General features: G+C 56.3%; 9 protein-coding genes across 9 annotated transcripts; 4 read left to right on the top strand and 5 right to left on the bottom strand.

The window, feature by feature from the left end:
• The first annotated feature begins 222 nt into the window (after positions 1-222).
• IE81DRAFT_366897 (glutathione S-transferase) lies at positions 223-1,838 on the top strand. Its single transcript, XM_025517038.1, has 6 exons — positions 223-462; positions 541-920; positions 992-1,027; positions 1,113-1,182; positions 1,254-1,299; positions 1,392-1,838. Exons 1-6 carry the CDS (start codon positions 374-376, stop codon positions 1,482-1,484), a joined length of 714 nt encoding a protein of 237 aa, XP_025369327.1. The 5' UTR covers positions 223-373; the 3' UTR covers positions 1,485-1,838.
• IE81DRAFT_144323 (putative FBP1-fructose-1,6-bisphosphatase) lies at positions 1,487-3,137 on the bottom strand. The gene is made up of 3 exons (XM_025510385.1): positions 2,729-3,137; positions 1,728-2,567; positions 1,487-1,655 (listed from the first exon to the last, which is right to left on the bottom strand). Exons 1-3 carry the CDS (start codon positions 2,914-2,916, stop codon positions 1,637-1,639), a joined length of 1,047 nt encoding a protein of 348 aa, XP_025369326.1. The 5' UTR covers positions 2,917-3,137; the 3' UTR covers positions 1,487-1,636.
• Positions 3,138-3,792: 655 nt separating this feature from the next.
• IE81DRAFT_144321 (hypothetical protein) lies at positions 3,793-4,599 on the bottom strand. Its single transcript, XM_025510384.1, has 2 exons — positions 4,334-4,599; positions 3,793-4,247 (listed from the first exon to the last, which is right to left on the bottom strand). Exons 1-2 carry the CDS (start codon positions 4,487-4,489, stop codon positions 3,972-3,974), a joined length of 432 nt encoding a protein of 143 aa, XP_025369325.1. The 5' UTR covers positions 4,490-4,599; the 3' UTR covers positions 3,793-3,971.
• Positions 4,600-6,274: 1,675 nt separating this feature from the next.
• On the bottom strand, positions 6,275-9,425 carry IE81DRAFT_334648 (SPX-domain-containing protein; the record flags this gene model as incomplete). Its single annotated transcript, XM_025515419.1, has 6 exons — positions 6,275-6,432; positions 6,500-6,509; positions 6,593-6,804; positions 6,869-8,216; positions 8,279-8,336; positions 8,419-9,425. The coding sequence occupies 6 exons, from the start codon at positions 9,423-9,425 to the stop codon at positions 6,275-6,277; spliced, it is 2,793 nt and encodes a 930-aa protein (XP_025369324.1).
• An 862-nt stretch (positions 9,426-10,287) lies between these two features.
• On the top strand, positions 10,288-11,755 carry IE81DRAFT_323815 (hypothetical protein). Its single transcript, XM_025514060.1, has 3 exons — positions 10,288-10,679; positions 11,022-11,136; positions 11,210-11,755. Exons 1-3 carry the CDS (start codon positions 10,521-10,523, stop codon positions 11,554-11,556), a joined length of 621 nt encoding a protein of 206 aa, XP_025369323.1. The 5' UTR covers positions 10,288-10,520; the 3' UTR covers positions 11,557-11,755.
• Positions 11,756-12,318: 563 nt separating this feature from the next.
• Positions 12,319-13,915, top strand: IE81DRAFT_323814 (CKS-domain-containing protein). Its single transcript, XM_025514059.1, has 4 exons — positions 12,319-12,851; positions 13,070-13,116; positions 13,186-13,337; positions 13,598-13,915. Exons 1-4 carry the CDS (start codon positions 12,711-12,713, stop codon positions 13,645-13,647), a joined length of 390 nt encoding a protein of 129 aa, XP_025369322.1. The 5' UTR covers positions 12,319-12,710; the 3' UTR covers positions 13,648-13,915.
• Positions 13,916-15,509: 1,594 nt separating this feature from the next.
• IE81DRAFT_323813 (hypothetical protein) lies at positions 15,510-17,920 on the top strand. Its single transcript, XM_025514058.1, has 4 exons — positions 15,510-16,376; positions 16,547-16,964; positions 17,134-17,297; positions 17,427-17,920. The coding sequence occupies exons 1-4, from the start codon at positions 15,739-15,741 to the stop codon at positions 17,893-17,895; spliced, it is 1,689 nt and encodes a 562-aa protein (XP_025369321.1). The 5' UTR covers positions 15,510-15,738; the 3' UTR covers positions 17,896-17,920.
• Positions 17,921-18,056: 136 nt separating this feature from the next.
• IE81DRAFT_144151 (hypothetical protein) lies at positions 18,057-21,805 on the bottom strand. The gene is made up of 2 exons (XM_025510383.1): positions 21,763-21,805; positions 18,057-21,684 (listed from the first exon to the last, which is right to left on the bottom strand). Exon 2 carries the CDS (start codon positions 21,494-21,496, stop codon positions 18,131-18,133), a length of 3,366 nt encoding a protein of 1,121 aa, XP_025369320.1. The 5' UTR covers positions 21,497-21,684; positions 21,763-21,805; the 3' UTR covers positions 18,057-18,130.
• Positions 21,806-22,392: 587 nt separating this feature from the next.
• IE81DRAFT_144105 (hypothetical protein) lies at positions 22,393-23,088 on the bottom strand. Its single transcript, XM_025510382.1, has one exon. It carries the CDS (start codon positions 22,935-22,937, stop codon positions 22,548-22,550), a length of 390 nt encoding a protein of 129 aa, XP_025369319.1. The 5' UTR covers positions 22,938-23,088; the 3' UTR covers positions 22,393-22,547.
• Between the last annotated feature and the right edge of the window lie 690 nt (positions 23,089-23,778).

Below are 23,778 nucleotides of genomic sequence, written 5' to 3'. Positions count from 1 at the left end.
GGCAGGGAAGCGCTTTCAGACAAACGACGTTGCTGGGGAAGCGCACCACTCACCTCGGCAATACCGGCAATCCCGCCGGAGCGGCAGCACGTGAGTCATTTCTCGAGCGCGTGGCTGTGTTCTCAAGCACCCGCGTACGCATGACAGCTCGGGAGGCTACGCAGAGGGCAGCATTGATGCCATTGATGAAGCTTGTGAGGTGACTCCTTGAAGTCTGTGTGACTCGTCAAGAGACTTGAGCGGACGGTCCTTCGAGCGTCGTCACTTTCTGTCTCAGACTCCACAAGAGAAGGCGCGCGATCAGCCTGCCAAACGAGCGCACAGACGGTCATTCCCAAAGACTTTACCGCAAACCCATCTTTTCCCCGCCAACATGATTGCGCAACAACATCATTTGACACTCTATTCAATGTGGGCTTCCAGCTGCGCGCAGCGCTTATGGATAGCTTTGCACTACAAAGGGTGAGCGCGCGCGACATGGCGATCGCTTCCGAGCAGGGATACGGCGCTCAATCATCTCCCGCTCGACACTTTCCGCAGCTTGGAGTATGATTTGATACCCGTCGATCTGGTCAAGGACGAGCACCTTGGCTCAGCATACGTGGAGAACATCAGTGCCCACAAGACGGTTCCCGTGCTCAAGGTGGATCTGACGGGCTCATCCCCCTCAGACTCTCCACTCATTCTGCGTCAATCACTGACGGCCCTGCACTGGCTTGAGGATGCCTACCCGGCTCGACCGAGTCTCCTGCCTGCTTGGCAGACGGATCCCCTCAAACGCGCTCACGTCGAAGACCTAGTCAATCTCATGGCTGTCGACATTCAGCCTGTCACCAATCGTCGCGTGGCATTGAGAGCAGAGGCAATGGGAGCGACGTACGAGCAGTGGGTCTCTGAGATTTGCGCTGGCGGCTTCGACAGTGAGTGAAGAGCCCGCCCTGCATTGCATGCGCTTGGCTTCACTCAAGCTCATCTGAGATCGGGAGGACAGGCTACGAGCGTCTCGTGGCGAAAAGCGCCGGCAAATGTGCGTATCACCGATCCATGCAGCGCACAGTGGCCGTTCGCAACGCCTCTGAAGCCCTCACATCTCCTTCATCGCCGCATCACAGATTCGGTCGGTGACGAGATCACCCTTGCAGACGTAGTGCTGTATGCTCAGGTGGACTTGGCGGTCGGGGCGTGAGTTTCGAGTCTGATGCAGGGCGCACTTGTGCAGTTCCCGCGCTCATGCTACTTGCACCCGTGCACAGCGCCAAGATGTCCATCGACGCATACCCGACCATTTCGCGCATCTTTGTGAGGCGGGCTGGGAGGGCGAAACATGCCACATCCATGCCGACCTAGACGCGTACTGACAGCCTCGTTCGCGCGCTTGCTTGCTCTGCCAGGACAATCTCAAACAGCACCCTTCATTCGCTCAAGCTGAGAAGCGCAAGCAACCCGATGCGCCCGCTCAAAGGGCTGCAGCGGCAAAGAGCTAGAGTCGATGGTCCTCGTCGTTTTTGCTCGTGCATGCGCCCACTTTGGGCACCTGCGATTTCCCCTCTCAAAACTTTTGCACATGATGTATTTCGGACGGATGTCTTTTGGCGACTCGGTCCGCGAGCGTCTCGTCAGCCCGTGTAGTTGAGCATTACTGGTAGAACTTGAGCCTAGGCGTGCGCAAAGGAGGTGTGAGCTTCTGAGATCTTTATAACGAGAGCGTGCCTCGCATCTTTACTTACAAGTCGTTGACATCATCTTTGGAGCCGAGGAAGACACCGCAACGCTCGTGGATGGTTTTGGGCTGGATCTCGAGGATACGCTTTGTGCCAGTCGTAGCAACACCTCCAGCTTGCTCGGTGAGCAGCGCCATTGGGAAGGCTTCGTACAACAATCTCAGCTTGCCGTTCTTGCTCTTCTTGTCGTCGGGGTAACCGAAGATGCCTCCATACAACAAGGTTCTGTGCACATCTGCCACCATGGATCCGATGTATCTGGCAGAGTACGGTTTCTTGCCCTCTCCTTTGGGGAATTTGATCGAGTCCAGGTACTTGAGCACCGGCTCGTGGTAGTATGCAGAGTTGCCCTCGTTGATAGAGTAAATCTTTCCTCTGTCTGGAAGACGGATGTTGGGGTGGGTCAAGATGAACTCTCCAATCTGATTGTCCAGCGTGTAACCGTTCACGCCATTCCCAGTAGTGAGAACCAAGTTGGCGCTAGAGCCGTACATGCAGTAGCCCGCAGCCACCATCTCGGTTCCAGGTCGCAGCACATCCTCCAACGTGCCCTTGCTACCATCGCGCACGAGGTAGATTCCGAAAATGGTTCCAATGTTCACACCAGCATCAATGTTGCTGCTTCCGTCCAGAGGGTCGAAGACGACGCAGTACTTGCCCCGTGTCTCTTCGAACGTACTGCCCTCCTTCTTTTCGCCTACAAAGATTGCTTCATCATTCTCCTCGGACACGAGCACCGCAGTCTTGCCAGATGCGCGTAGGGCATTGATCATGATCTCGTTGGAGAGCACGTCTAGCTTCTTTTGGTCGTCTCCAGTAGAGTTGGTTTCTCCAGCCAAACCGATCCTAACGAGCGGGAACAGAAGCGTCAGAAGGGGGTGCCGGCGATCGAGCTGGTTAGCACAGCGTAAGCTCGATCAGAGGCGCGCCGCACACGTGCCAAGACATGGCAAACGGAAATGTTCTCCGAGCGCGAGCCATACTGTGCGCTGTCTGCATGCACTCACAAGTTGATCAAGCTAGCCTTGCGGACCATGCTCTCGATGAATTTGCAGGTGGTCTGCAAGCTGCTGAGCAGGATGGTGAGATCACCGCTGGCAGCGCTCTTCTCTGCCCTTTGAAAGCCCTCTCCAAGCACGTGCCTGGTCAAGGTGATGAGATCCGTGGGAGGAGGCACGAAAGGTTCGCTGCCCATCTTGACGAATGCGTGCGGAGGTGGAATTGGCAAGAAGCAGGTGGATGTGATTGGGTGAAGGGGGAATGCAGACCTTGAATGGAGGGGGGGCTTTGACTATACAGATGTGATTTGTTGATCGTGATCGTGCGAACAAGAAAGGATCAGGTCGTGGCCCGGACAGAGGTGAAAGAGGCCCTGCCTGGACTAATTGACGATGTCTGGAAAGGCGAATAGGCACTCCACATCTGCAGCAGCGAGCTCGGGAGCGTTCACATGCCTCCTAAAGCCCTGACTGCAGCCGGCCCCCATGCATCGCAGTTAACCCTTGACCCCCATCACCGCTGCTGCCGCCCGCCCCAGCCTCGCTCGCGGCTATACTCGCGACTTATCAAGCCTGTTGTTGACTGCACGCTCGCATGCAAATCCGCTCTCGCTTTCGAGATAAGTGAACCAGAACCGGCTAGCTATGCCGAACTCGCGCGTGGCTCCAACTCTGCTGCTTGAGAGCGCATCCTCCGCTTTCCCCGCTTAGCATTGTGCGGCTCAGCTCGGCTGTCTGCGATACTGTGCAAGCCGAAATCCGGCTTGGACTCAGAGTCCCATGAGCGCGCTCGGCAGCTCCCGGGCTGGGGCAACGGACACAGTCACGTGACCCATCGACGAGAAGCCTATCCGCGCATGCTCGTGTGACCGTGTTTCGCGCGGATGCTGCCATCGTGCAGAGCCTGTCTGAGTCACTCACGACTGATGAGTCGAGCAAACCGAACCCCTCTCCTCGTGCATCGCGACACGCCAGCAAAGTGGATCATCGAGCGGGCGCATCGATTTCAAGTGACTCATATATGCGACCAGCTGAGCCCTCAACATCCCTACCGCTCCTCACTTTGGCCCGGCGCTCGCCAGCCAAACGACAATCAAAATAGATCCGGATCACAAGGCATAGGTAGTCAAACTTTCGATTGTTCGGGACGGGTGTGGATGCAGGATGTGCGATTATACAGTTGTGATGATTGTAAGGTGCAAGAGATCTCAATTGATGCTGGACGCTGGAGCCGAGAAGTGATTGCACGCATCTACTTGGCGATGGTGATGGTGGTGTTGGGCGAGTGAGTCCAGAGGCCGCCGGATGCACCGACGGTGCCGAAGAAGGCGCTGGTGACGGTGTAGTTGCCAGCGGCACCGCTGAACTCCGAAGGGACCGTTAGGGAGAGGTCGAATTGTCCGTGCGCGGTCTTGGACTTGCCGATGGCTACGAGATCGTAGCCCTCGAGAAGGTTTGCGCCGAGGGCAGTGCCGACGTACTTTCCGGTAGGGGTCAAGCCGAACTTGACGTAGTACTCCTCGGAGTTCTGCGATAAGGCGAGGAATTCCAGTGAGCTCCTCTGTGCGATGCGCGCATGAGAGTTGCCCACATTGCGACTCTTCGACTGCTCACCTGGATGTAAGAGTTGGTGTGAACAGTGACGGTAAACTTGTCACCCGGCTTGACGTCCTTGGCAGTAGAGCTGAGGCTGGTGGGAATCGCTGCAACGCTGCTTGCGGCGGCGACGAGGGCGGTAGCGCCAATGAAGAGAGACTTGAGTCCGTACATTTTGAGGTGTTATAGGGACAGTTGCGATGGCGAGAGATGTTTGCAGTAGCGATGAGAAGCTCGGAAGATGCAGTTGCTTGTGAGGATCGAGACTAGAGGGGACAGAAAATGGGCGGCATTTATACCTTTTCTGGTAGGTGTCGGTGCGTGTCACACTAGGCTTTGTGCAATCACGAACGCGGCGCAGCCGTTTCCGAGACGACTCGAGACTGCGCGTGCCGTCAATCATAGCGACGCCTTTGCTTCGTGATTGCCCCATTGGCGGACCGGGAAGGCTCGAAAGTACAATTACGCGTCGTCACATATGGAATGGCGGTGCTGGAACTGCTCTTCCGAACAGCGAGTGCGTCGTGCGCGAGAAGATGCCACCGGGAGCGTCCCCAGGAACGTGCTTCATTGAAACACGCAACATCAACTAATGCTTGCGAATCGTGTAATGAACGGAACCTGCTGCTGACGAAAAGTGGAGCGCGTGTACTGTACTGCGCGAGCATCAGGCACAAAGTGATGCTGCGTCACGAAAGGTCACCTTTTCGGCACGAGCGGCGGTTCCTGGATCTCCGAGGATTGCATATGTAAGCGCTAAAGCGGCGGGTCCGTGAGCTAGCTGAAGCTGTGGCCACAAAAGTCGCCGCGCGTTGCTTTGGGTTGCGCGTGCCTGCCCAGCAGCTGCATGAAGTCATCATCAGAAGCAGGAGTCCGAGTCGCGGATGTTTTTGTCATGCTTGTGCAGAGTTTGGCCGCAATTTCGTGCTTGTTGTATAGCGGGACCTTCGTGTCGCCAGCTAGGCGTCTTGCAAGGCAGCGACACAAGACGGCTGGGGGGAAGGGGGGGCAAAGCTGAAACGGCATGAGGGTGAGCCTACGCCCTGTTGCATGATAGCATGACAAGTTGACGACATGTGGCAGAGGCGAGCTGCAGGCTCAGCAGGATACATGCCATCCGATCGGGCAACCTCCGCAGATCGGCATGCTGCTTGGTCGCACGTACGGACCTCTACCAACCGCCGGCTATTCTCCTTGCGAAGCAGCGTTCGTGGTCTAAAGTTGAGAAATGGTCCCGATCCGCTTGACGAAAAAGCTGACTAGCGATGCATCATGAGTCGTCAATGCTTCTGACCGGCGCGAGACCCGGCATGTAGATTCCTCCTCGGCGTAGGAGTCTGAGAGTCACTCGAGCCGGCGACACTCGGACCTTCTGATCACGAACAGGTGATCGGCAACCCGAATGCGCAATTTGGCGGGGATGTTTCGCACAGATTTCGAAGAGCGGCCGGGTTGAGTGAGGCGTTCAGGAGACCACGCTTGCTGGATCGACGAGGCACTTGCGACTTAATTGCTGGCGGGACCGTGACGTGAACACCCAGCTCCCATGCATGGCACAAAGTATTCTCCATCCTCGGACATCCGACGCACGATGGAGCGTCAACGCGTTTTAGCGTCGCGTCGACCGGCGAACCTTCCGAGAGTTGCACGGCCTGCGAAACGTGGGTCGGGCATACATAGCTTGCTCACATGATCGATCGGGGCGTTTGGGTCGTCTGATTGGGGCGAAACACTCACAATGCAGCGTCGCAGACTGGTCATTGTATGTGTGCTGAACTTGACTGGGAGCGATGTCACTCGCGGCGCAGCCTCCAAACTTGGGGCCGCGGCCCTCGAAATCACGCCTGGGAAAGAAGAGGCTCGTGACTAGATGATGTGCGATTGCGGAAATGATGCCACTGGCTAGATCGTTAAAAGAGACATTGTTTATGATAATGGAGCACGACGATTGAGCGGCCTTCACAGGCCAAGCAGCGACATGATGCCAAAGCCGACGGTGCCGACGACTGCAGTGGCGAGAATGGATGCCAGAATACCAACACGGAGAAAGTCCTTGACGCTGACGTAGCGCTTGCCGGTCTGATCCTCTTGTGCAGAAGCGGCCATGTTTGGGAAGCCTGAGTGCGTGCATGAGGGAGGTCAGCTTTGCTCGAGGGGATGCGATCTGCGAGCTCCGAGACTGACCAGAGACGGGCTAAACGGCACAAGTAGTGAGGCGCGGCTTACGGGCGTGTCAGCGACATAGGCGAGAGATTCGAAGCAACGCGAACGACTCACCAATCCCATGGCAGCGGACGCAGTAAGCGTTGTAGCCATGATTAAGAGGCGAGGGTGCGGTTGAGCAAGAGAGCCGCCCACCTCGGCTGCGATTGGGACCAAGAGGACAGCAGCGATTGTGTGCGAGATAAAGGTGGCCACCACGAGGCCAATGGCAAGGAGGCTGAACAGCACCTGCCATATTGGCATGCCCGTGACCAGTCGTTGGACGACTGCGATGCGTGAATCGGCTGTCAGCTGCATTCAAGAGCTGGATAGATTAGGGTAGACACTCACGGGCGTCTAGGCTCTCTAGCAAGCCGCTCGACGTCACCGCCTTGCCAAGAGCGATGCCGCCCATGGCCAAAAACACGATTGTCCACAGGAAATTGTTAAAGTCCTCCTTGGTGAGGATGCCGGTGCCGAAGAACAGCACCATGGGTACGATTGCAATGACACCCATGTCTCCCAAGACGTATTCAAAGTTGCGCTCCAGGCACCACAGAGCGATGGTGGCGATGGAGACGGCAGAGATGAAGTACTGAATTCCCGTAAAGCTGTCCTTGTTCTCGTTTGGCCGCTTGATGATCGTGCCGTGCCCAGAGCCATAGCTCCAGAGAAGAACCAGCCAAATGACGATGAGGCTGAGGCCCGACACGGGAATCGTGATGGCGAACCATTGCAACCATCCGACAGGCGCATCGCCCATGTACTGCAGGGCGATGAGGTTCTGTGGGCTAGCGATGGGTGAAGTCTGACCGCCAATGTTGGAAGCTAGGGCAATGCCCATGATCAGCGCTGGCGCAAAGCTCGAGTTTGCAGGCAAATTGCGCAGGATGGGCTGGATGAGCGAGAATAGCAAGACGGGCGCTGCGACGTTGGAGATCCACATCGAAGCAAAGCACGCCACCCCCATGTGGGCGAGAAGGACAAAGGCTGGACGTGTGCCGGCCATTCGAAGCACCTTTTGGGCGAGGAATTTGTCAATGTTGTACTTGGAAAGCGCGGCAGCAAGGGTGAAGCCGCCGATGAGCAGGCACATGTTCGGCGCAAACATTTGCGAAAAGATCCAGTGCGTCGTCTCGGCTGCAGACATACGACGATCCTCGATGTCGTCGGTACGAGCAACCCGCAGCGTGACGACGAGAAATGGGACCATGAGCGAGGTTACGAAGAGCGGAATGACTTCGGTTGCCCACAGGATGGTGCAGAAGATGAGCATGGCGAGGCAGTTTTGCTCTTCGACTCGTGCAAAGAATCGCAAGCCCGGTGCTTTCAGCAGCAGCGTGAGCATCGTAAAGGCAATCATCAGCTGGAGCGTCGATACACCGAGCCAGCTTGGCAGGCGCGTATAGCCAAAAGGCGTCCACAAGCGCAAAGGCTTGACCTCTTCGCCTCCCTTGTTGCTTTGCGTCCCCATTACGCTCCTCTCCAGAGTTGCGCCCTGAGCACGCCTCTCGATGCCGATCATTTCTCGCCATACGGTGTTGCGCTGCCAGACGACTTGCTCGCGGAGGTGCGTCTTGAGCTGGCTCAGAGCGAGGGCCAAGTCGCCAGTGGTCACCACCTTGGCATAGAGGGTTGTGAGAAGCGCAATGTACTCGTCTAGCTTTTGGCGAGTCGCCTCTTCGAAGGGATATTGATGCTGCGAAAGCGGTGCCGAGTCAGCGAAAAACGTGGCGACGGACTGACCACGACTGCACGCACTGCGACGACTTCTCCCATGTAGCGAGATTTGAGATTGCTGTTGACGACTTTGTCGTACCTAAAAAGCGCGTTGAGAGAGTGCGTTAGAGGAGGTAATGGTCACGAGCACGCCGAGTGTCTACACGCCCGCGGCCGCTCACTTTTTGCAAATCTTCTTGATACCAGTCTCGTTGAGTTGGACAAATTGCTTGAGTTCGGAGCAACCGACAAAGAGATCGGTGATTCGCTTCTTGAACGTGATCCGCAAGTCGATCGCCCAGTCGTTCTCTGCGGTCCAGATGCTCAAACTGCGGCCGTCTCCCACGCTGCTGGCCTCGTCTCCTCGTGCGCTTTCGAAGTTTCCGCTTGGGCTGGGTGGAATCACCAATCCGATGCTGCGCTTTCCACTGCCGACCTGCGACCTCCTGCGGAACAAGTTGCTCCACCGACGTGTAGGACTGCGCTCTTGCCGACGAGCATCGGCGATCGCCAAGACGTCGGGCACGGCTGTTTCGGCGGCGGTGGGACCAGCACCAGAGGTGTCTACAAGCAAGCTACTTCGCCTTCGCGAGTTGGCGGGACGCGAAGCGGAGGCTGCACCAGCAGCCGTGGCCCCATCCTCTGCGCCTCCTGAGCTCGATACTCGGCGTGGCCTTCGGGGCCCAGTGTACCCCCGCAGATCGCGCTCTTCCCTCGAAGCCTGATTGTACTTGCGCGGGTCGCTAAAGACGCCCTCGATGCTGGGTCGTCTGCTTTGTCGCACTGTAGTGCCAGTGTCCTGATTATAGTCTTCATCGTCATCGTCCTCCTCTCCTTCGCTGTACTCTTCATCTTCACCCCACACGTCTTCGTTTTCCCGCCTTTCGAGATCCACTCTGAGCTGTTCTACGGCGCTGTTCAGCTCGGCTTCCTTTTGAGCGTAGAATGCGACGATCTTCTTGAGCTCCTTGTCGAGGAGCGGCAAGAAGACGCGATCCGCTTCTGCAGCCACACCGGAGCTGAGGAGCGCTTGCGATTCCTCTGTCCCCGCAACGTCATTCTCGGTGGATCCATCGACGGGTTGAGACTGTTCGAGCTGGTAGATGGCTTTTTTGAGGTTAGAATAGGCCAGATACTTGTCCGCCCAGTCGGGGACGCTGTTGAATTGGAGACTGTGAGAGAACTTCATTACGAGTGATGAGTGCAAGCGCTGTGTTGGAGGCTTGGATGATAGGGGCAGCAATGGGATGCCACCGTCCAGCTCTCGAAGCGTGTGTTGCGATGAACCAAAGGGGGTCTTGTCTGAGCCCATGCAGGGTGACTGCTCGCCTCAGCACACCATGTGAGAGGTGACTGGCCGCGTGCTATGGTTGTGACGTTTGGCTACAATCGTGAATGGCGGCGCTTGCGGTGCATGTGCGTATGGAGACGATCGAGGGCGACGACGGGTGGATGTACATTCACAATTGCGTCTCTGACAAGCGTGAATGCGATCTCGGCGGGCTGTGTCAAGATGTGACCGACTCGATCTCGACTTCGGACCTGCATCTGCGTGGTGTCGGTTCAAGATGTATCAAAGCCACGTGGCCGGCTGAAGATGTTTTGTGCCGCGCGCGCGTCGGGTGAACAAGCTTTAGGGTGAGGCTTGGCGCATTTCTGTTTGTGTAAGAGGGCGGCACGAAATAAGATCAGCTTAGAAGCTGTTGCATCTGAAATGAAATTCAATTTCAAGAGATTTCAATTCCTGCAACATCGACATGCTGCTGCATCGGCGGCTCGCAGCTGCTGTGTTTGATATAGGGAAAGCATTTCACCATCCACGCGCAGCCCGCCTGTTACCGCGTTCATGCTGCCTGATGCGCGCACGCATATGCGCTCGTCGTGCTTCCGTCGGCATGCGCGCCTCAGCTCACGCGCGCGCGGCGGACATGAGTCGGTTTGCCGCACCGACCGCTCGCAACGGCGCATCTCCGCGAAGAGGGGCGCATCAGTTGCCGTAGGTTGGCACGGCAAAGCGCGCGGTCAAGGCGGGTGCAGACAGACCACCGCCACCTCGCTACCACCATCATCTCTTCTTTGACGCTCTACTTGCACCGAACACACGGTGCGCACATTTATCACCGGTCTCCGCTTCACTCTAGGCTTGAAGAGTGTCGGCATAACCCTCTTTGCATTGGACGGAACAGCGACTCGGCACCAGCGGTCGAGCGCCTGCAAACGAATCTTTGTTTTTTCATCCGCCTCCGCCTCTTCATCCACATCCTTGCACGGGCAAAGTCGAATCATGCGCAGCTTTGCAGCGTCTGCAGCGGTGCTCGCCACTGTTGCTTTGTCAGTGCTCGCCCCGCGTGCTTCCGCACAACAAGTCACACAGCAGGATGATGACCCCGTCTCGATTGTTGGAACTTGGAGCTCGGGTAGCGGAGGTGTGACGACGGGCTTGGTGAGTGGGACGAGCGGCGTGAGCGGCGCGAGCAGGCTTGGGCAGTAGGCATGAACGAAAAGGTGCTCTCGTCAGATACCGACGGCATAGGGCAGTAAGAAATGAGCGGAAAGGTGCTCTCGTCAGATGCCGACGCCAGTAAGAATGAGCGGGAAGGTGCTATTGTCAGATGCCGACGTCGTGCCGACGACGACGACTTCGGCATCAATGGTCTAGATGACTGGAGAAGCTGCCAGTGGCACGGCACAGATGGCCGTAAACGTATCGCGGGACACCACTACGGCGTTGTGTGATGACGTGCGTTGCGTCAGGCTACTGACGCTACCCATGAATTTCTCGCAGGGATTCTTCAACCCCGGCAACAACTCCTTTACATTGCCAAAGACCTCTGGTCAGAGCTACTCATTCACCCAAGATGGTTTTTGGGAGCAAGCTTTGTACCTCTTTTCACCGACTGGTGAGTGCGCTGCCGATGCATTCCGTCTCGCACTTTGTAGCTGATGTCACCCGCTCTCTCGCTTGCTCTTCAGCCACCGACCCAAAGTGCAAGCAAGCGCAGCTCATTTGGCAGCACGGAACGTTCCGCCAAAACGGCAACGGCAGCCTGACGCTCACACCGTTCGAGGGCGATGGCAGGCAGTTGATCCAATCCGGTTGCACCCACACGACCGAGAGCATTGTGGCATACGACCAGCCAGAGTACATGCAGGGCTTCAACATTCGACTGGACATGCACTACGGGTCGGGAGCGTACTACTTGCAAATGTTTGAATTCGATGGGACGCCCAAGCCTTGGCTCTGGCAGACTTACAATCCGCCTCAAATGTTGCCAACGCAACAACTTCACAAGAAGATCATTGGTAGTCTCAATGGGTGATTGCGGCCCACGATCGCCACGCCGATAATTCACTGGACAATCACCGTCGCACGCTGCACATGCATCTCTGACCGCCCATCCCTTCTCATCTTTTCCCCATATCCTCGCCGACTCGGCCAGTCCGAAAGGTGCTCTTACTCGCTAACTTCACGCGCTTCGTACGGATCTTTTGCATAATTTCATCAGACATTTCGTGGAGCCGCGCGTGTGACTGTGGCTTCAGTCTAATTGTGTATCAGAGACTGGCAGGCGAGACGGTGTCGCCGCTTGACTTGGGAAGGAAATCTCTTGCAAGAATGTGTGACTAGAGATCGATACTTACGAGCGATAAGGGCATCAGAGAGGTCTTCGGTGCCATCAGGCCTCGTGACTCGTGGCTTGTGGCTCTTGGCTTGTGACGCACACCGCGCAACTTGCGCTCGTTCCCTCCCAGCATCACTCACGACTCACGGCCTCAGAAACGTCCAGCTTTTTCCCACGGCGATCCACGTCCCATCGCTCAAGACTTGCTCGGTGAGATGCTGACGTCGACCCCTTGCAGCAGTCAAAGGGATCGCGTCGATGCTGAGGCGTGCGGCGGCGCTGGCAGATGATATGACATGAGCTTGCCTGATGCCCACGATGCACCCGCAACATTGCGCGACGCGAGCTCAACGCAAACGCGCGCGTGCATGCGTGTGGCGCGCGCGTGTCTGCACATTTTATGATGTTGAAGGAATTACAAGCGAGCGGTGCACTCGAGCGCGAAGAGCAACAACAACAACAGTCACGAGCGGGCGCGCGCGAGCTGAGTCGAAACGTGGCGCTTTGATCTCGCTCCACTTTTCTTGCTTCGATTTGCACCACCACCACCACATCAAAGATCGCTGTCTCGCTCGTCGCCATCACAGCACCCTTGCTCTGCTCCGCGCACAGCGCACAGCGCGTCTCTCTGTCTACGCTGCAGCGCGGCAGAAGCGAACACGTATCTACGCGAACACGTATCTACTCGCGCCCGCAGCGCGTTCCCAAGTTGAGCGATCGTCTACAAGCCGCGAGCGATCACCTTATCAACTCGACCTTATTCACGTATATCGTCGCGAACCTCGAGCAAGCCGGTCTTTGTCTTTTGTCGAGCAGAAGCGCTGGTCCCGTCGGATCACACAACACGCACCATGGCAGCACGCGCACAACCTCGCGCAGGAGGAGCGGCTGCTGGAGCAGCAGCCGGGCAACAAGCAGCACAAGCGCAAGCAGCGCAGGCCCAAGCCCGTAGAGAGAGAGCTGCAGAGCCTACGTGGGAGGACTATGTCAATGTGAGTGTGCGAGGGGTGGTGGTCGGACTCTCGGCGAGCGCGGCGATCGGACTCTCTTGGCGCTCCCGCTCGCTCTTGGTCTTTGATGGCACAAGTGGGCGTGGGCAATGACCGCAAAGCTGTGGCGCATAACTCTCGATGCTGTTCTGCGGACAGCCTCGGCGCCCATACCTCTCGCGCTTGCGCGCTCGCTGACACCACCGCTCCGCATTCTCCAGCGCATTCACTACTCGGACCACTACTCGGACGATGAGTGGCAGTACAGGTGCGCATCTCTGCAGTGCTGGAGTGCGTTTGCGCTATCTTGCTGACGCTCTCGCCTCTACGCCAACAGGCACGTCATCATCCCCAAGGGCATGCTGAAGCAGCTCCCAAAGGAGTACTTTGACTCGGAGGAACCAGAGGTGCTCAGGATCTTGAAGGAAAACGAGTGGAGGAGCATTGGCATTCAGCAGAGTATGGGATGGGTTCATTATGAGGTTCACGGTGAGTGGTTCGTGGACCGAAGAGTTGGCGGAAGGGCGATGCTTCTCCGCGAAGAGGAGGCTAGGACAGAGTTCCGCCAGCGGCTCGCAAGCAGCAACGCTCGAAAGTGGGCGGGAGGACGATGCTTCTGTGCGAGAAGGAGCTTCGGACAAAGATCCGCCAGCGGTCCGCAAGCAGCAATGCTCTCGAGCCGTGGTCTTTATCTCTCGGGCCCCCTCACATCCAGCTGACTTTGATCACAATCCCTGCCATGCTCGCAGCCCCCGAGCCTCACATTTTGCTGTTCCGAAGGCCCAAGCCTGCAGCGTAAACAGCGCATACAGCGCATACAATACGTCATCGCTGCCTTGCAGCTCAGTTCCGAACCCACTCACAACAGTCACCCGACTTTTTCCTCTGTCGACTCACAGTTTCAGCCGTCCAACCATGTTTAGCAATCGAATCGCGCCTATGCTTAAAGCTCTACTGAGACTGGCACTGCGTGACCTGGGGCGGCGCGTAAGGAAAACGGTCGCTGTGCCACGATGCGGCCATGGGAGTTGCTCTGCATCCCTAGCCATGTACAGATCGCTCATGCTCCTTGGCGACGCGCATTATTCAGAGCTCATCGAACAGGCCGGGATAGAGCTCACGGTACCTCGAAAGATGCACACGTGTCGGAGTCGCGCAGCTGCTGGCAATTCGGTGTAATCGGGCGCAGTCATCGGAGAGAGGCGAGAGCCAGAAGCCCGCGTCGCATGCGTCGCATGCGTCCCTTGGCTTGCGGTTGGCTGGAGGTAAGCACTCACACTACATTTCTTCGGACACGCTCGATGGGTGAGTGCTTCTGCGGGCGAGGTGCGCTGACATTCACGTCGACGCGAATGCGAGCAAGGACGTGAGAACGGCGATAAAACTGGCTCGGAGAGGTGGGCATTTTATCTTTGAATGACATTCGAGCTTGAATCTAGGCGGGAAACTCGAAAGGTTGATGGGCGCTTTGGACAACGAGCATGTCGCCATACACGACGAGCGCGCGCGCGCGTTGAGATCGATCCCAACTCGCGATTGCGTCGCAGAGAATGCCAAGATCATTTGTGGCAGACAGGGTGGCCGGAATGCCTTGGGGATGGGGTTCAGCAGAGCACTCGTACACCAACCGAGCCGGTGATCCAAGGTCTGCGCCGTGTGCAGTGGAAGCCGGACTCGACCGTGACAGATTGATGCACTGCAAGTCGTCACCGTTCGTCGCGTCAACTTTGCTCTTCTCAAAGCAACTTTGAGGCAATTTCCGCGGCTCAGCGCGCTTGCGAGAGTGCGTGTGACCGGGCCAATGTACGTCAAGCGACGAGCTCGAATGAGCGTGAAAGGACGGGAATTGGAGGGTTGCATCTTTGCCATTCGATCGGATGCAAAGGAATTCGCTCTCCTGCGACTGAGAGAGGGCATCTCGGAGGGCCGCCGTCTGCGGTGTCGATGTGATCTGAGGGTGCGGGCCTTTGACGCAGCGATGGAGTTCTGTTTGAGAAGATTTCTTGTCGTGCCAGCATCAGAACACGACTGGTAAAATGGTCATAGCAGCAGGTTTGACTCGATGGAGCAAGACCTTGGAGCCGATCTATTAAGCCGTACGGGTGCGAGGGACGATACAGCAATGATGGACTCGTGTAGCACGTAGAGCCGAGTCCGTGTGAGCTCCGTGCTTCCCACGTGAACGATGAGATTCTGGAGCTTCCCATGTTAACGAGGTCCTGAAGACCTGCCTCTGCAGCGCCGTTCGCACATGCGCACAAATTTGCAGATTGCAGTGGTGAGTGTCCCAAAGATGCAATTTGAATATCTGAGCAGGATGACTTTTTGAGCTCACGTAAAAGGAGAGGCATGCAAAAAGGCACCACTCACTCACGAGTGCTGAATATCAGGCTATGTACAGCAGGCGTGTTGGAGCACCTTTTTGACTCAGTGACTTCAATGATGAGCGCCCATCACGTGACCGTTATCCTCCACTTGTGCCGGAACTCAATTTGATTGAAATCTTGAATCAAACCTTTTCTTTTTAAAATTCGAATAAGCTCCTGCAACCGCGCTTCATGCCGCGCTCTTTTCCTCGTGCTATAGCTGATGCTTGAAAAGTCGTGATTCTTGATTGTGAGTTGTGAGTCAGGAGTCAGTCTTGCCTAATTCACGCGTGATTGACAATTTTGTCCCCCTTCATCATCCTGCCATGCAAATGCATCGTGCTTGTGCATCATCATCAGCACTTCTCATTCGTGATTCTGTTCAAGATTCGAACGAGTAGAGTGACAGTGTCGCTTTGCGTCGCAGCGAAGTAGCTCTGGGTAGTCGTGCGACGAGGAGGAGGAGGAGGAGGAGGAGGAGGAGAAGGAGGAGGCGATCAAGGTGCAAGCGAGGTGCAAGCAAGATGAGCTCCGCTGCTACCAACCGCGGTGCTGGTGCTGGTGCTGGTGCTGGTGCTGCAACACTAAAGAGCGGCAAAGCACAGCGCATCTCTTCTCCCTCCGCATCCATCCACCTGCCATGCACACCTTACATTACCCACATTGTGCCAGTGCAGGCTGGATATGCAGAGCAAGGATGCTCGCACTTGGTGGTGGGATCATCGGACGGATCTGTGCGACTACATCAGTGCGCCACCCTCGAGCCTATGGCTGAGCTTCCATGGCATCTCCTCCCCTCCCCCTCCTCCTCCGCTTCAAGCAACCAAGGAGCCACCTCTGCGCTTTTGACTCTTCCAAGCGCGAGCGCGAGCACAGGCCCGAGCTCGATCTCGAACGGGCAATCACCACAGAGCATTCGTGTCTTGTGCGCCACCAATCAGGGTGACGGAGCTATCCTTTGGGATCTCTCCGAAACTGCTGCTGCTGCTGCTGCTGCTGCTGCTGCTGCTGCACAGAACAGCGCAAGCCCTTCTCAAAACTTGCTCAAGCAGTTGAAAAGCTCAAATGGAGCGCCGTATCTTTGTCTGGCTTGTTCCAGCGATGGAAGGTACGTGGCAGCTGGGACGGAACTGAAGAATTACGAAGCTGTGATAGATCTGTGGTGAGTGGGCATCTCGTGTTGGCGCATCTGTGGCCAGCGTCTTGCTTCGACAGACGCACGAGTGGCTGACGATGCACGCGATCACATCCGGATCGACCTTCAATGATGCATCGCATCAAATCAAATCAAATCAAATCAAATCAAATCAAATCAAATCAAATCAAATTCAGGGATCTACTCTCCTCCACCTCTTCTCCTCAATTCACATACACCGAATCGCACTCCGACGATATCACCTCTCTCTCCTTTCATCCTTCTCACACTCATCGACATTTGTTGCTGAGCGGTAGTACGGATGGACTATTGTCCGTGTTGGATACGCGCACCACGGACGAAGATGATGCGGTTCTTGGAGTTTGCAATATGGACGCCAGCATTGCCAGAGCTGGATGGTGTGCACAAACATCCGCTTCCGATCAGTCTGGGATGTTGCGAGCGAGGAAGGAGGAAGCGGTGTTTAGCGGTGTGGATGCAGCGATGAACACGCAGGAGGAAGAGGAGCTGAGTGTAAAGGAAGAGAGAGCGAAGGGAATGGGAGACTTTTGGTCGGTCAGTGATATGCAGAGTGTAGCCATCTGGAACGAAAATGTGAGTGCCTTTTCCATCTTCGACTTGGCACTGCCCTGTCCGACTCTGCATTCGTTGTCGTTTGGATCGGCATACAACCTTGTGGTCCCCTCTTGTATTCGATGAATCTACATGACTGACAATATTCTTCCCTCGCCTCCCCCCTCTCCACATTGTCGCATTCGAAAAGTTCGATGCGGTCTTGCAGCCGCTAGATGTCAGATCGGTGGGATGTAGAGAGTGGCAGACGGATTACATCATCGATGCGTTTAGTCCTCGGAATTCGCGCGCGGATGGACCGACGAGCAGCCATGCGCAAGCTACTCATCTCATCTTCTGGGTCGGCACCATCTCGTGAGTCTTTCGTGTCACCCCATGCTTCCTCACTGCCATCTATTTGGCCCGTGCATGCGCGTATCATGCACTTTGAACTGGAACGCAAGTAACACCATACCCTCGTGCTCTCTCTCTGTGATTCGAAAGAGGAAAAGCTCTACGAATCGATCTGGAGCTGGACGGGCAAGACGGTTCGACCGGCTGGACTATGAAGACTCTTCTGTCGGATTCGGACTCGGACTCTGCCGCCTACGACGCCGTCCAAATTCCTCAGACTCCTTCCACTCTCCGCCCCAAAGGTCATTCCGACATCGTTCGGTCCATTCATCAAGCAGGAGAAGCGCGGCAAGGAGATATCTTTACGGGCGGAGAAGATGGTTGTTTGATGCGCTGGCAAGCAGATGCCAATCTCCTCTCCTCCGCCGAGGATTTGAACTCGCGCTCGACGGCTTTGGAAATGATTTCTTCGGATGAGAATACGAGGCAACAGCTGGTGATGGATGTGGATGTGGGAATGCAGCAGAGGCAGGTGCAGCAGGAAGAGGCGCAGATCTTGGTCGGGGCGGAGAGAGAGGGAAGGATGAACAAGAAAAAATCAAGACATACGCCTTATTGAATGCCATCTTTCATCGATGTGGACAACTTTTGCCGAGCTATCAAAGAGTGACGAGCTGGAACCCATGTTGAGCATGTGCGCATCTCTCGCACGCGTGTCGTTGGCCCTATCAAGAGACTGCTGTCGCTGCGCGGTCACTCACCGGCGCTTTTTGGACCACGCTGTCCAGTAGGAACATGCAAAATGCTTCAGAAATTCGTCCGGGGGGGGACAAGGGCATTGCATGCATTGGTGATCATCTAGAGGAGTCGTCTCCAGCAGCAGCTCGAAGTCTCTGCGCTCCATCAGCCTCACCAGCGGCAGAAGCGGAGGCGTGCATTGTCGATCGCGCTCCAGCCGCACCCTCTCGCGACGGCATCGAGACTGCATTCGGATCAGCTTTCGCTCCTCCTCCTTCTTCTTCCCCTTCTTCTTCCTCTTCTCCTTCTTGCTCCTGCAGCTCCTGTCCACGCACCGCATTCCGCTCCTGGCCCGCTCCAGCGTTATCCTTCGCGCTCCCACCCATCCTCTTGCCCCGTTGTCCCTCCACCTTCGCACCACCACTCTTTTCATTCTGCGCCTGCACCTTTCCCTTCTTGTACCTAACGCTCTCCTCCCTCGCCAACGCCACCATCCTTCTCAGCGTCGACTTTTCCTTGTTGCTTTCCGTCGTCGATGCAGGGGTGGCGGCGGTAGAGGTGGAGGTGGAGAGGCCATCCACACCTCTTCCGTACATTTCCAGCGCCTTGTTCAGTTTTGAAGCTGCGCTCGAATCGCCCGATCTGAGGCGGTCGATCAGGTGTCGTAGGACCAAGAGCCAGGTCCTATAAGAAGGCACATCCATTCCGCCATTTCTCTGCATCATCGCGTTCAGCAGGTTGATGGCCCTCTGATCAAAGAGCTGCTGCGCATCGTTGATCAGTCGAGCAAGAGAAGCATCCAAAAGCGCCTCTCTGGTCCATCTAGGCATCAAGAGCGAATCCAACACGATGTGATTCTGCGCTCTAGAAGGGATGAAGGATCGGTGATGCATGTGATCTCTCAACTTCAGCATGAACGCAGTCTGAGGCGCCACTTGCGCGATGCTTTCCAAAACACTCGTCGATTCGGCTTTGTTCAGTCGAGGCACGCTCTTCGCAAACGTCGCGGGAAACATTTTCATGGATCTGGCAAAATCTGCCAGCTGCATCTTGCCCAGACCAGACATGATGGCCGTATAGGTGATGCCAGTAGGTGCAGGTCCATGCCGTTCCATGTCCAGCAGCATCAGCAAAGCTTCTCTAGCCCGAGGCAGATCTCCACTCGCATTTTCGTCTCTGCTGCCCAGCACATCGAGACCCTCGGATTGGGCAGTGATGGGAGTCTGGTCGAACAGGGTGCACCTGATCAAGGCAGTGACGAGCTGCGCATTCAGCTCCACTCCCGTCTCTTTGATAATGTTCATCACGTCTTTCGTCGCGTTGGGATGTCCAGCTCTGAGTAGCCCATCGAGGATGGTCGTAAAGGTGACGACATCCGGTGCCACGCCCGCCGCGTCCATTTGCTCCAGCGTCTTGGACACGCTGCGCAGATCCTGCCTCCTAGCATTGGCACGTAGCAGCGTGTTGAAGCTTGCCTGATTAGGCCTCAAGTGCTCCGGTCCAGCAAGCATATCGTTGAAGAGCAAGTCCGCAGTCGATATCTGCCCATGCGTTGCAAGTCCATGCAGGACGGCATTGTATGTTGCAATGACGCAGAAACTGCTCTTGCGATACTGATCGAACAGTCCTAGGGCTTCATCCACCAATCGAGCTCTGAAGAGACCAGCGATCATGGTGGTGAGACCATGACTGTCTCTCTCTTGTCCCTTCATCGAGTCCCACGTCGCCCTCATAGCTTCCCAATTGCCCATCGTTAGATAGCCGGACAAGAGGCCGGACCAAACAAGTGCAGAAGGTCGATCACCTCCTGAAGCGCGCACATGTGTATCCCATGCCATCGCGGCTTCTCGTGGTCTTTTTAGCTGCAACAATGATCGAATCTGAATTGCCGACGTGGAGTCGGTCCAGTCGGCATCCGAGGTTCCTCGATCGCCTGTGTGGTGCGTGAGGAAGCCCATATCGATCGCTCTCCGGGCTCCCTTGCCAAGATCGTCGACTGAACTCCACGATTTCGTCTCTACGAGTGCTCCGAAGCGCCTTGCCAAAGCGTTGCGTACAGGCGCGCCTTGAATCTGCACATCGCTAGCCTCTTCCGAGGGTGCTGCATGCGTCGCGGTGCTGTCCTCTTCATCGCGAGCCATTTCGCTTCCTGGCTCCTCCCCATCCAGACCCCACACTGCGTCCAACACAGGCAGGAGCTCCTTCGTTCTGGATACAGCCTCTTTCAAAGCTTCTTCTCCCGGCCAGCTCTTGCTGGTGTTCATGATCAAGCTCGATAGCGCTTGTTGATGAAGCGAAGATCTCCGAAGTCTAGCTTGACCCCTGGCCAAGCTCATCGCAAATTCTGCTTCTCGTTTCGCCAACAATCTCGCTTCTTCGCCCTTGCTTGATCTCGAAAACCTCGCGGCGCTGCTCAACAAGCAAAGGACGAGTACTTTTGCCAATTGAAAATCAAGGCCGAGATGAGGTCCCTGCTTGCGAATCTCGCCGAATTGGAGAGCGAAAGAGGTTAGGTCCAAAGTGGGATCGAGTCGCAAGACGAGCTGAACCCATCTGACTAGCTGATCTGCTGAATAGGCAGTGGTGTCGCATGTGCGTAAGGCGTGATTAGTGAGGACGATGAGCGCTTTCAGGCAGGGCTGCTGCTTGTCCACCGCTTCGGTGAAGAGGTCCAAAAGGGATGATTTTTCTTTCGGAACGAGCCTCAGGTCGAGATTGGGCGAGTTGAGAAGGCTGACTTGATCGAGCGAGGCTGAACCTTTCGGCAAGACGGCAGCTTCCGCGGCTTTCCAATCCTCTGCCATGATGGCAGATCTGATTCTCGTCGTCACCTCTGAAACATTTGGACGGACCGCTGGCGCCCTAGAGCCGCCCGTGCTTGGACCTTGACTCCTGCTATGACCTGACTCGGCAGTGCCTCGCTTGTTCTGCTTTTCCTGCTTAGCCCTCGTTGTCTCTCGAGCCTGCAGCAAAGAGCTCTCCATCTTGACTCCCAATCGTAAGTCGCTCGATTTGAACTGAGCTCGCTCGACTGGGCGCGGTGTGGCGCCGCCGGCAATCGAGGCGGCGGGAGCTCGGATCTTGAAGACGTCCTCGGCGACTGAGGCAGCAGCATGATTGGACTGTTGTGGAGCCGTCATGCCCAGCACATGCTCGCTTGGGCCTGCTTGCCCCACTGAAGAATCTGAAGCAGCGCTCTCGCCTGCAGGCTGGCCATCGTTTGCGGTGGTCTGCGCCGGGATTGGACTGGACGGAGCACCCTTGCCTGATGCATCCCGAGGCTGAGGAGCTTCGTCATGAGCATTAGGTGCACTATCTTGGAATTGCTGCCTGGCAGTGACGGAGCCGCCATAGCTTCGCGAAGTGGATGGAAGTGCCGAGGATGTGGTTGCCGCCGTAGTTGTGGCTTGCGATACCCATGGTTGAAGTCCTGCGTGCCGAACAGCGATCCGTGCTCGTCTAGCCACCGCTCGAGCGCTCATGGCTGCAATATACAATGCCTTTGCTCGAGGCTAATAGGTGGCCTGAAATTTGGACATCGAGCGCAGTGGCTGGATGGATGAGCTTCGTGATTGACCAAAGGGTAGAGAAGCGTGCAAGGTCGTTCCAACAATACCGCGCGGCTCTCGACTTTGCACAATTGCGAATGGACCCGACCACGCGCGGCGCGCTTCGGAAAAGTCGAGCTTAGCGGCTGTATTGCGCACGGCTGGCCGACTTCTTCCAATCTTGAATAAGCAGCACTCACGACTCGTGACTCTTATGAACTCGTGACACAGGCCACGTAAAAGATTGTTCGAGAATGCGCATCTTCCGTTGCCCCCAAGGCACGAGTCATCGCAAGGTGCCCATCGACAATAGCTTCTAACAATTCCGAATCAGTGGACCGACGCTGCAGTCGTGAGTGAGATGTAGCCTCGAGTGGTAAGCTCGAAGTCACGCAAATGCTACAATCAAGAATTCAAATTGGAGCAGCAGCCTGCTCATTGAAGTCAAGAGTCTGTGAGTGTTCGGTAAGTACCGCGACGCCAGCCATGATTGAGGCGAAGCACCGCGTACGTCGCGCGTGCGAAGCAAGCGCGGTCACGGCTCCTGCGCACTCAGACTCTCACTTACTATACTGCACTCGTCGTGCTGGAGCAGGGAGGCCGTGCACGCTATTTTAAGCTCTCCCTGATGCAGTCGCTCTTATACTCTGCTTGCTGCTGATGATGACTGCAAAGAGTCACCCGTCACCGCCTCTGATCAATGAGTCGCGTGGGATGCAAAGTGTGCTGGAGTACCTACAGTCTGAGCCTAGTCGTCGCAGCGCGTGCGTGGGGTGGACTTACACTACTAGCTTACATGTGGCAGCAAGGTCGTGATATGGAGTTGTGAGCATTCAGATTCGCACTCTTCATTCTTCATTCTTGATGTTTCTTGCTTAGCCTTTGTCTCCCAACCCGATCTCTGATGCGCTATATCCACTCAGCCGTCGCACCACACGCGATCCCTGATGGGCGTCGGCGCAAGCAAATCGGAAACCTAGATCTCTCAAGACAACAGACGGACATCACACGACTGCCGGTCCGTTTTTGGCTCGCGTATACTTGATAACACTTGCGCTCGTAACTGGTGCAGCCGCGACGCGTGCAATCTGAGCGACTGGTCAGCTCTGCCCGAGCTCTCCAACGAGCTTTCTTCGTGCTCCGTTGTGAGCGAGTAGCAGCATTCGCAATACCCAGCGCGGCTCAGGGGACAAGCCTCGTCGGCCCGCGTCAAGATAGCGCCCCTGGCTTCCATCACACCACACACCGCCAGTCGTGGAACCAGCAGCACACACAGACGGGCCGTCCTTGCAGAGGCAGCCACATCCCACCCTTTGCTTCCTAAGCTCATCTTCATCTCATTTGCAACTGTGCTCGGGCGCTTCAACGACCGCATACAGCCTCTCGTCCGCCCTTCAAGTCCACCACTAGCGCCTCACCATTCACGCGGCGTTTACACCAGCTCGCGTCCACATCGAAACATCGTCACACATCGCTCGTCTGCCTCAACAAAGCGAGCGGCAGCGGCCACAAAGTGCCACTTCACGCAAAAGTTTACCGCACAAACGCCTTCCGTTGAAGCGCTTTTGGAGTTTTGAATTGCAGCTCTATCCAAGTCTCCCGCCCACATCCAGGAGACCCATTCAATTCCAGCCCGAGATTGCTAGCGCTCATCATACACTTCCATCGGCGGCGGTATGTCCATGTCAGGTACCATTCAGACCGGTGGAGCACCAGCACCTGAGGAGGTGAGAAGACCGTCCGACGTCTCTACGCAATCTAGCTCTTCGCAGCGTCGAGGACCATACGGCAGGAGCGCGCAGAGAGGCTCTGTCAACGAAGGGTCCAGCAGATTTGGAGCGCGGCAAAGACCTGGTACAGCTAGCACCATTGGCAGCAACACAAGCTTTGCGAGCGCCGCCGATGGAAGCTTGACGGGCAGCGAGCACAGCGCATCTACAGCGACGAAATTAGGAGCGGGTCTGTCCAACGTCGCAACGCTGAAGCCTTCCAGATCCAACACCAGCTCTTCCTCCGGCACCACAACGACGGGTCAACGTACTGGGAAGACGTTCGAGCAGCTCTTGGCCTCGGACGAGACCTACAAGCTGTCGTCGGATGTGGGCGGCGATATACAGGACACGATGAGAGATGAGCCAATCGAAGACGCGGAGCCTGAGGAGGATGTCCCGCCTCGCTACTCGAGCACTCGCCACCGCGCGGATAACGATCAGGAC

The sequence above is a fragment of the Ceraceosorus guamensis genome, assembly GCF_003144195.1.
Source record: "Ceraceosorus guamensis strain MCA 4658 unplaced genomic scaffold IE81scaffold_33, whole genome shotgun sequence".
NCBI lineage: Eukaryota > Fungi > Basidiomycota > Exobasidiomycetes > Ceraceosorales > Ceraceosoraceae > Ceraceosorus > Ceraceosorus guamensis.
The sequence above is the reverse complement of the archived record's forward strand: the minus strand, read 5'-3'. Positions and strand labels throughout refer to the sequence as shown.

What these genes read in the sequence shown, in the direction of transcription:
- IE81DRAFT_366897 (XM_025517038.1), top strand. Translation starts at nt 374, where the DNA reads ATGATTGCGCAACAACATCATTTGACACTCTATTCAATGTGGGCTTCC. An exon ending in ATAGCTTTGCACTACAAAGG is followed by an intron (nt 463 to 540) that starts GTGAGCGCGCGC and finishes CACTTTCCGCAG; the next exon opens with CTTGGAGTATGATTTGATAC. An exon ending in CGACCATTTCGCGCATCTTT is followed by an intron (nt 1,300 to 1,391) that starts GTGAGGCGGGCT and finishes TTGCTCTGCCAG; the next exon opens with GACAATCTCAAACAGCACCC.
- IE81DRAFT_144323 (XM_025510385.1), bottom strand. Translation starts at nt 2,916, where the DNA reads ATGGGCAGCGAACCTTTCGTGCCTCCTCCCACGGATCTCATCACCTTG. An exon ending in AAGGCTAGCTTGATCAACTT is followed by an intron (nt 2,568 to 2,728) that starts GTGAGTGCATGC and finishes CCCGCTCGTTAG; the next exon opens with GATCGGTTTGGCTGGAGAAA.
- IE81DRAFT_144321 (XM_025510384.1), bottom strand. Translation starts at nt 4,489, where the DNA reads ATGTACGGACTCAAGTCTCTCTTCATTGGCGCTACCGCCCTCGTCGCC. An exon ending in ACACCAACTCTTACATCCAG is followed by an intron (nt 4,248 to 4,333) that starts GTGAGCAGTCGA and finishes GCCTTATCGCAG; the next exon opens with AACTCCGAGGAGTACTACGT.
- IE81DRAFT_323815 (XM_025514060.1), top strand. Translation starts at nt 10,521, where the DNA reads ATGCGCAGCTTTGCAGCGTCTGCAGCGGTGCTCGCCACTGTTGCTTTG. An exon ending in GAGGTGTGACGACGGGCTTG is followed by an intron (nt 10,680 to 11,021) that starts GTGAGTGGGACG and finishes AATTTCTCGCAG; the next exon opens with GGATTCTTCAACCCCGGCAA. An exon ending in GTACCTCTTTTCACCGACTG is followed by an intron (nt 11,137 to 11,209) that starts GTGAGTGCGCTG and finishes CTTGCTCTTCAG; the next exon opens with CCACCGACCCAAAGTGCAAG.
- IE81DRAFT_323814 (XM_025514059.1), top strand. Translation starts at nt 12,711, where the DNA reads ATGGCAGCACGCGCACAACCTCGCGCAGGAGGAGCGGCTGCTGGAGCA. An exon ending in GACGATGAGTGGCAGTACAG is followed by an intron (nt 13,117 to 13,185) that starts GTGCGCATCTCT and finishes CTACGCCAACAG; the next exon opens with GCACGTCATCATCCCCAAGG. An exon ending in GGTTCATTATGAGGTTCACG is followed by an intron (nt 13,338 to 13,597) that starts GTGAGTGGTTCG and finishes CCATGCTCGCAG; the next exon opens with CCCCCGAGCCTCACATTTTG.
- IE81DRAFT_323813 (XM_025514058.1), top strand. Translation starts at nt 15,739, where the DNA reads ATGAGCTCCGCTGCTACCAACCGCGGTGCTGGTGCTGGTGCTGGTGCT. An exon ending in TAGCCATCTGGAACGAAAAT is followed by an intron (nt 16,965 to 17,133) that starts GTGAGTGCCTTT and finishes GCATTCGAAAAG; the next exon opens with TTCGATGCGGTCTTGCAGCC. An exon ending in TTCTGGGTCGGCACCATCTC is followed by an intron (nt 17,298 to 17,426) that starts GTGAGTCTTTCG and finishes GTGATTCGAAAG; the next exon opens with AGGAAAAGCTCTACGAATCG.
- IE81DRAFT_144151 (XM_025510383.1), bottom strand. Translation starts at nt 21,496, where the DNA reads ATGAGCGCTCGAGCGGTGGCTAGACGAGCACGGATCGCTGTTCGGCAC.
- IE81DRAFT_144105 (XM_025510382.1), bottom strand. Translation starts at nt 22,937, where the DNA reads ATGCGGTCGTTGAAGCGCCCGAGCACAGTTGCAAATGAGATGAAGATG.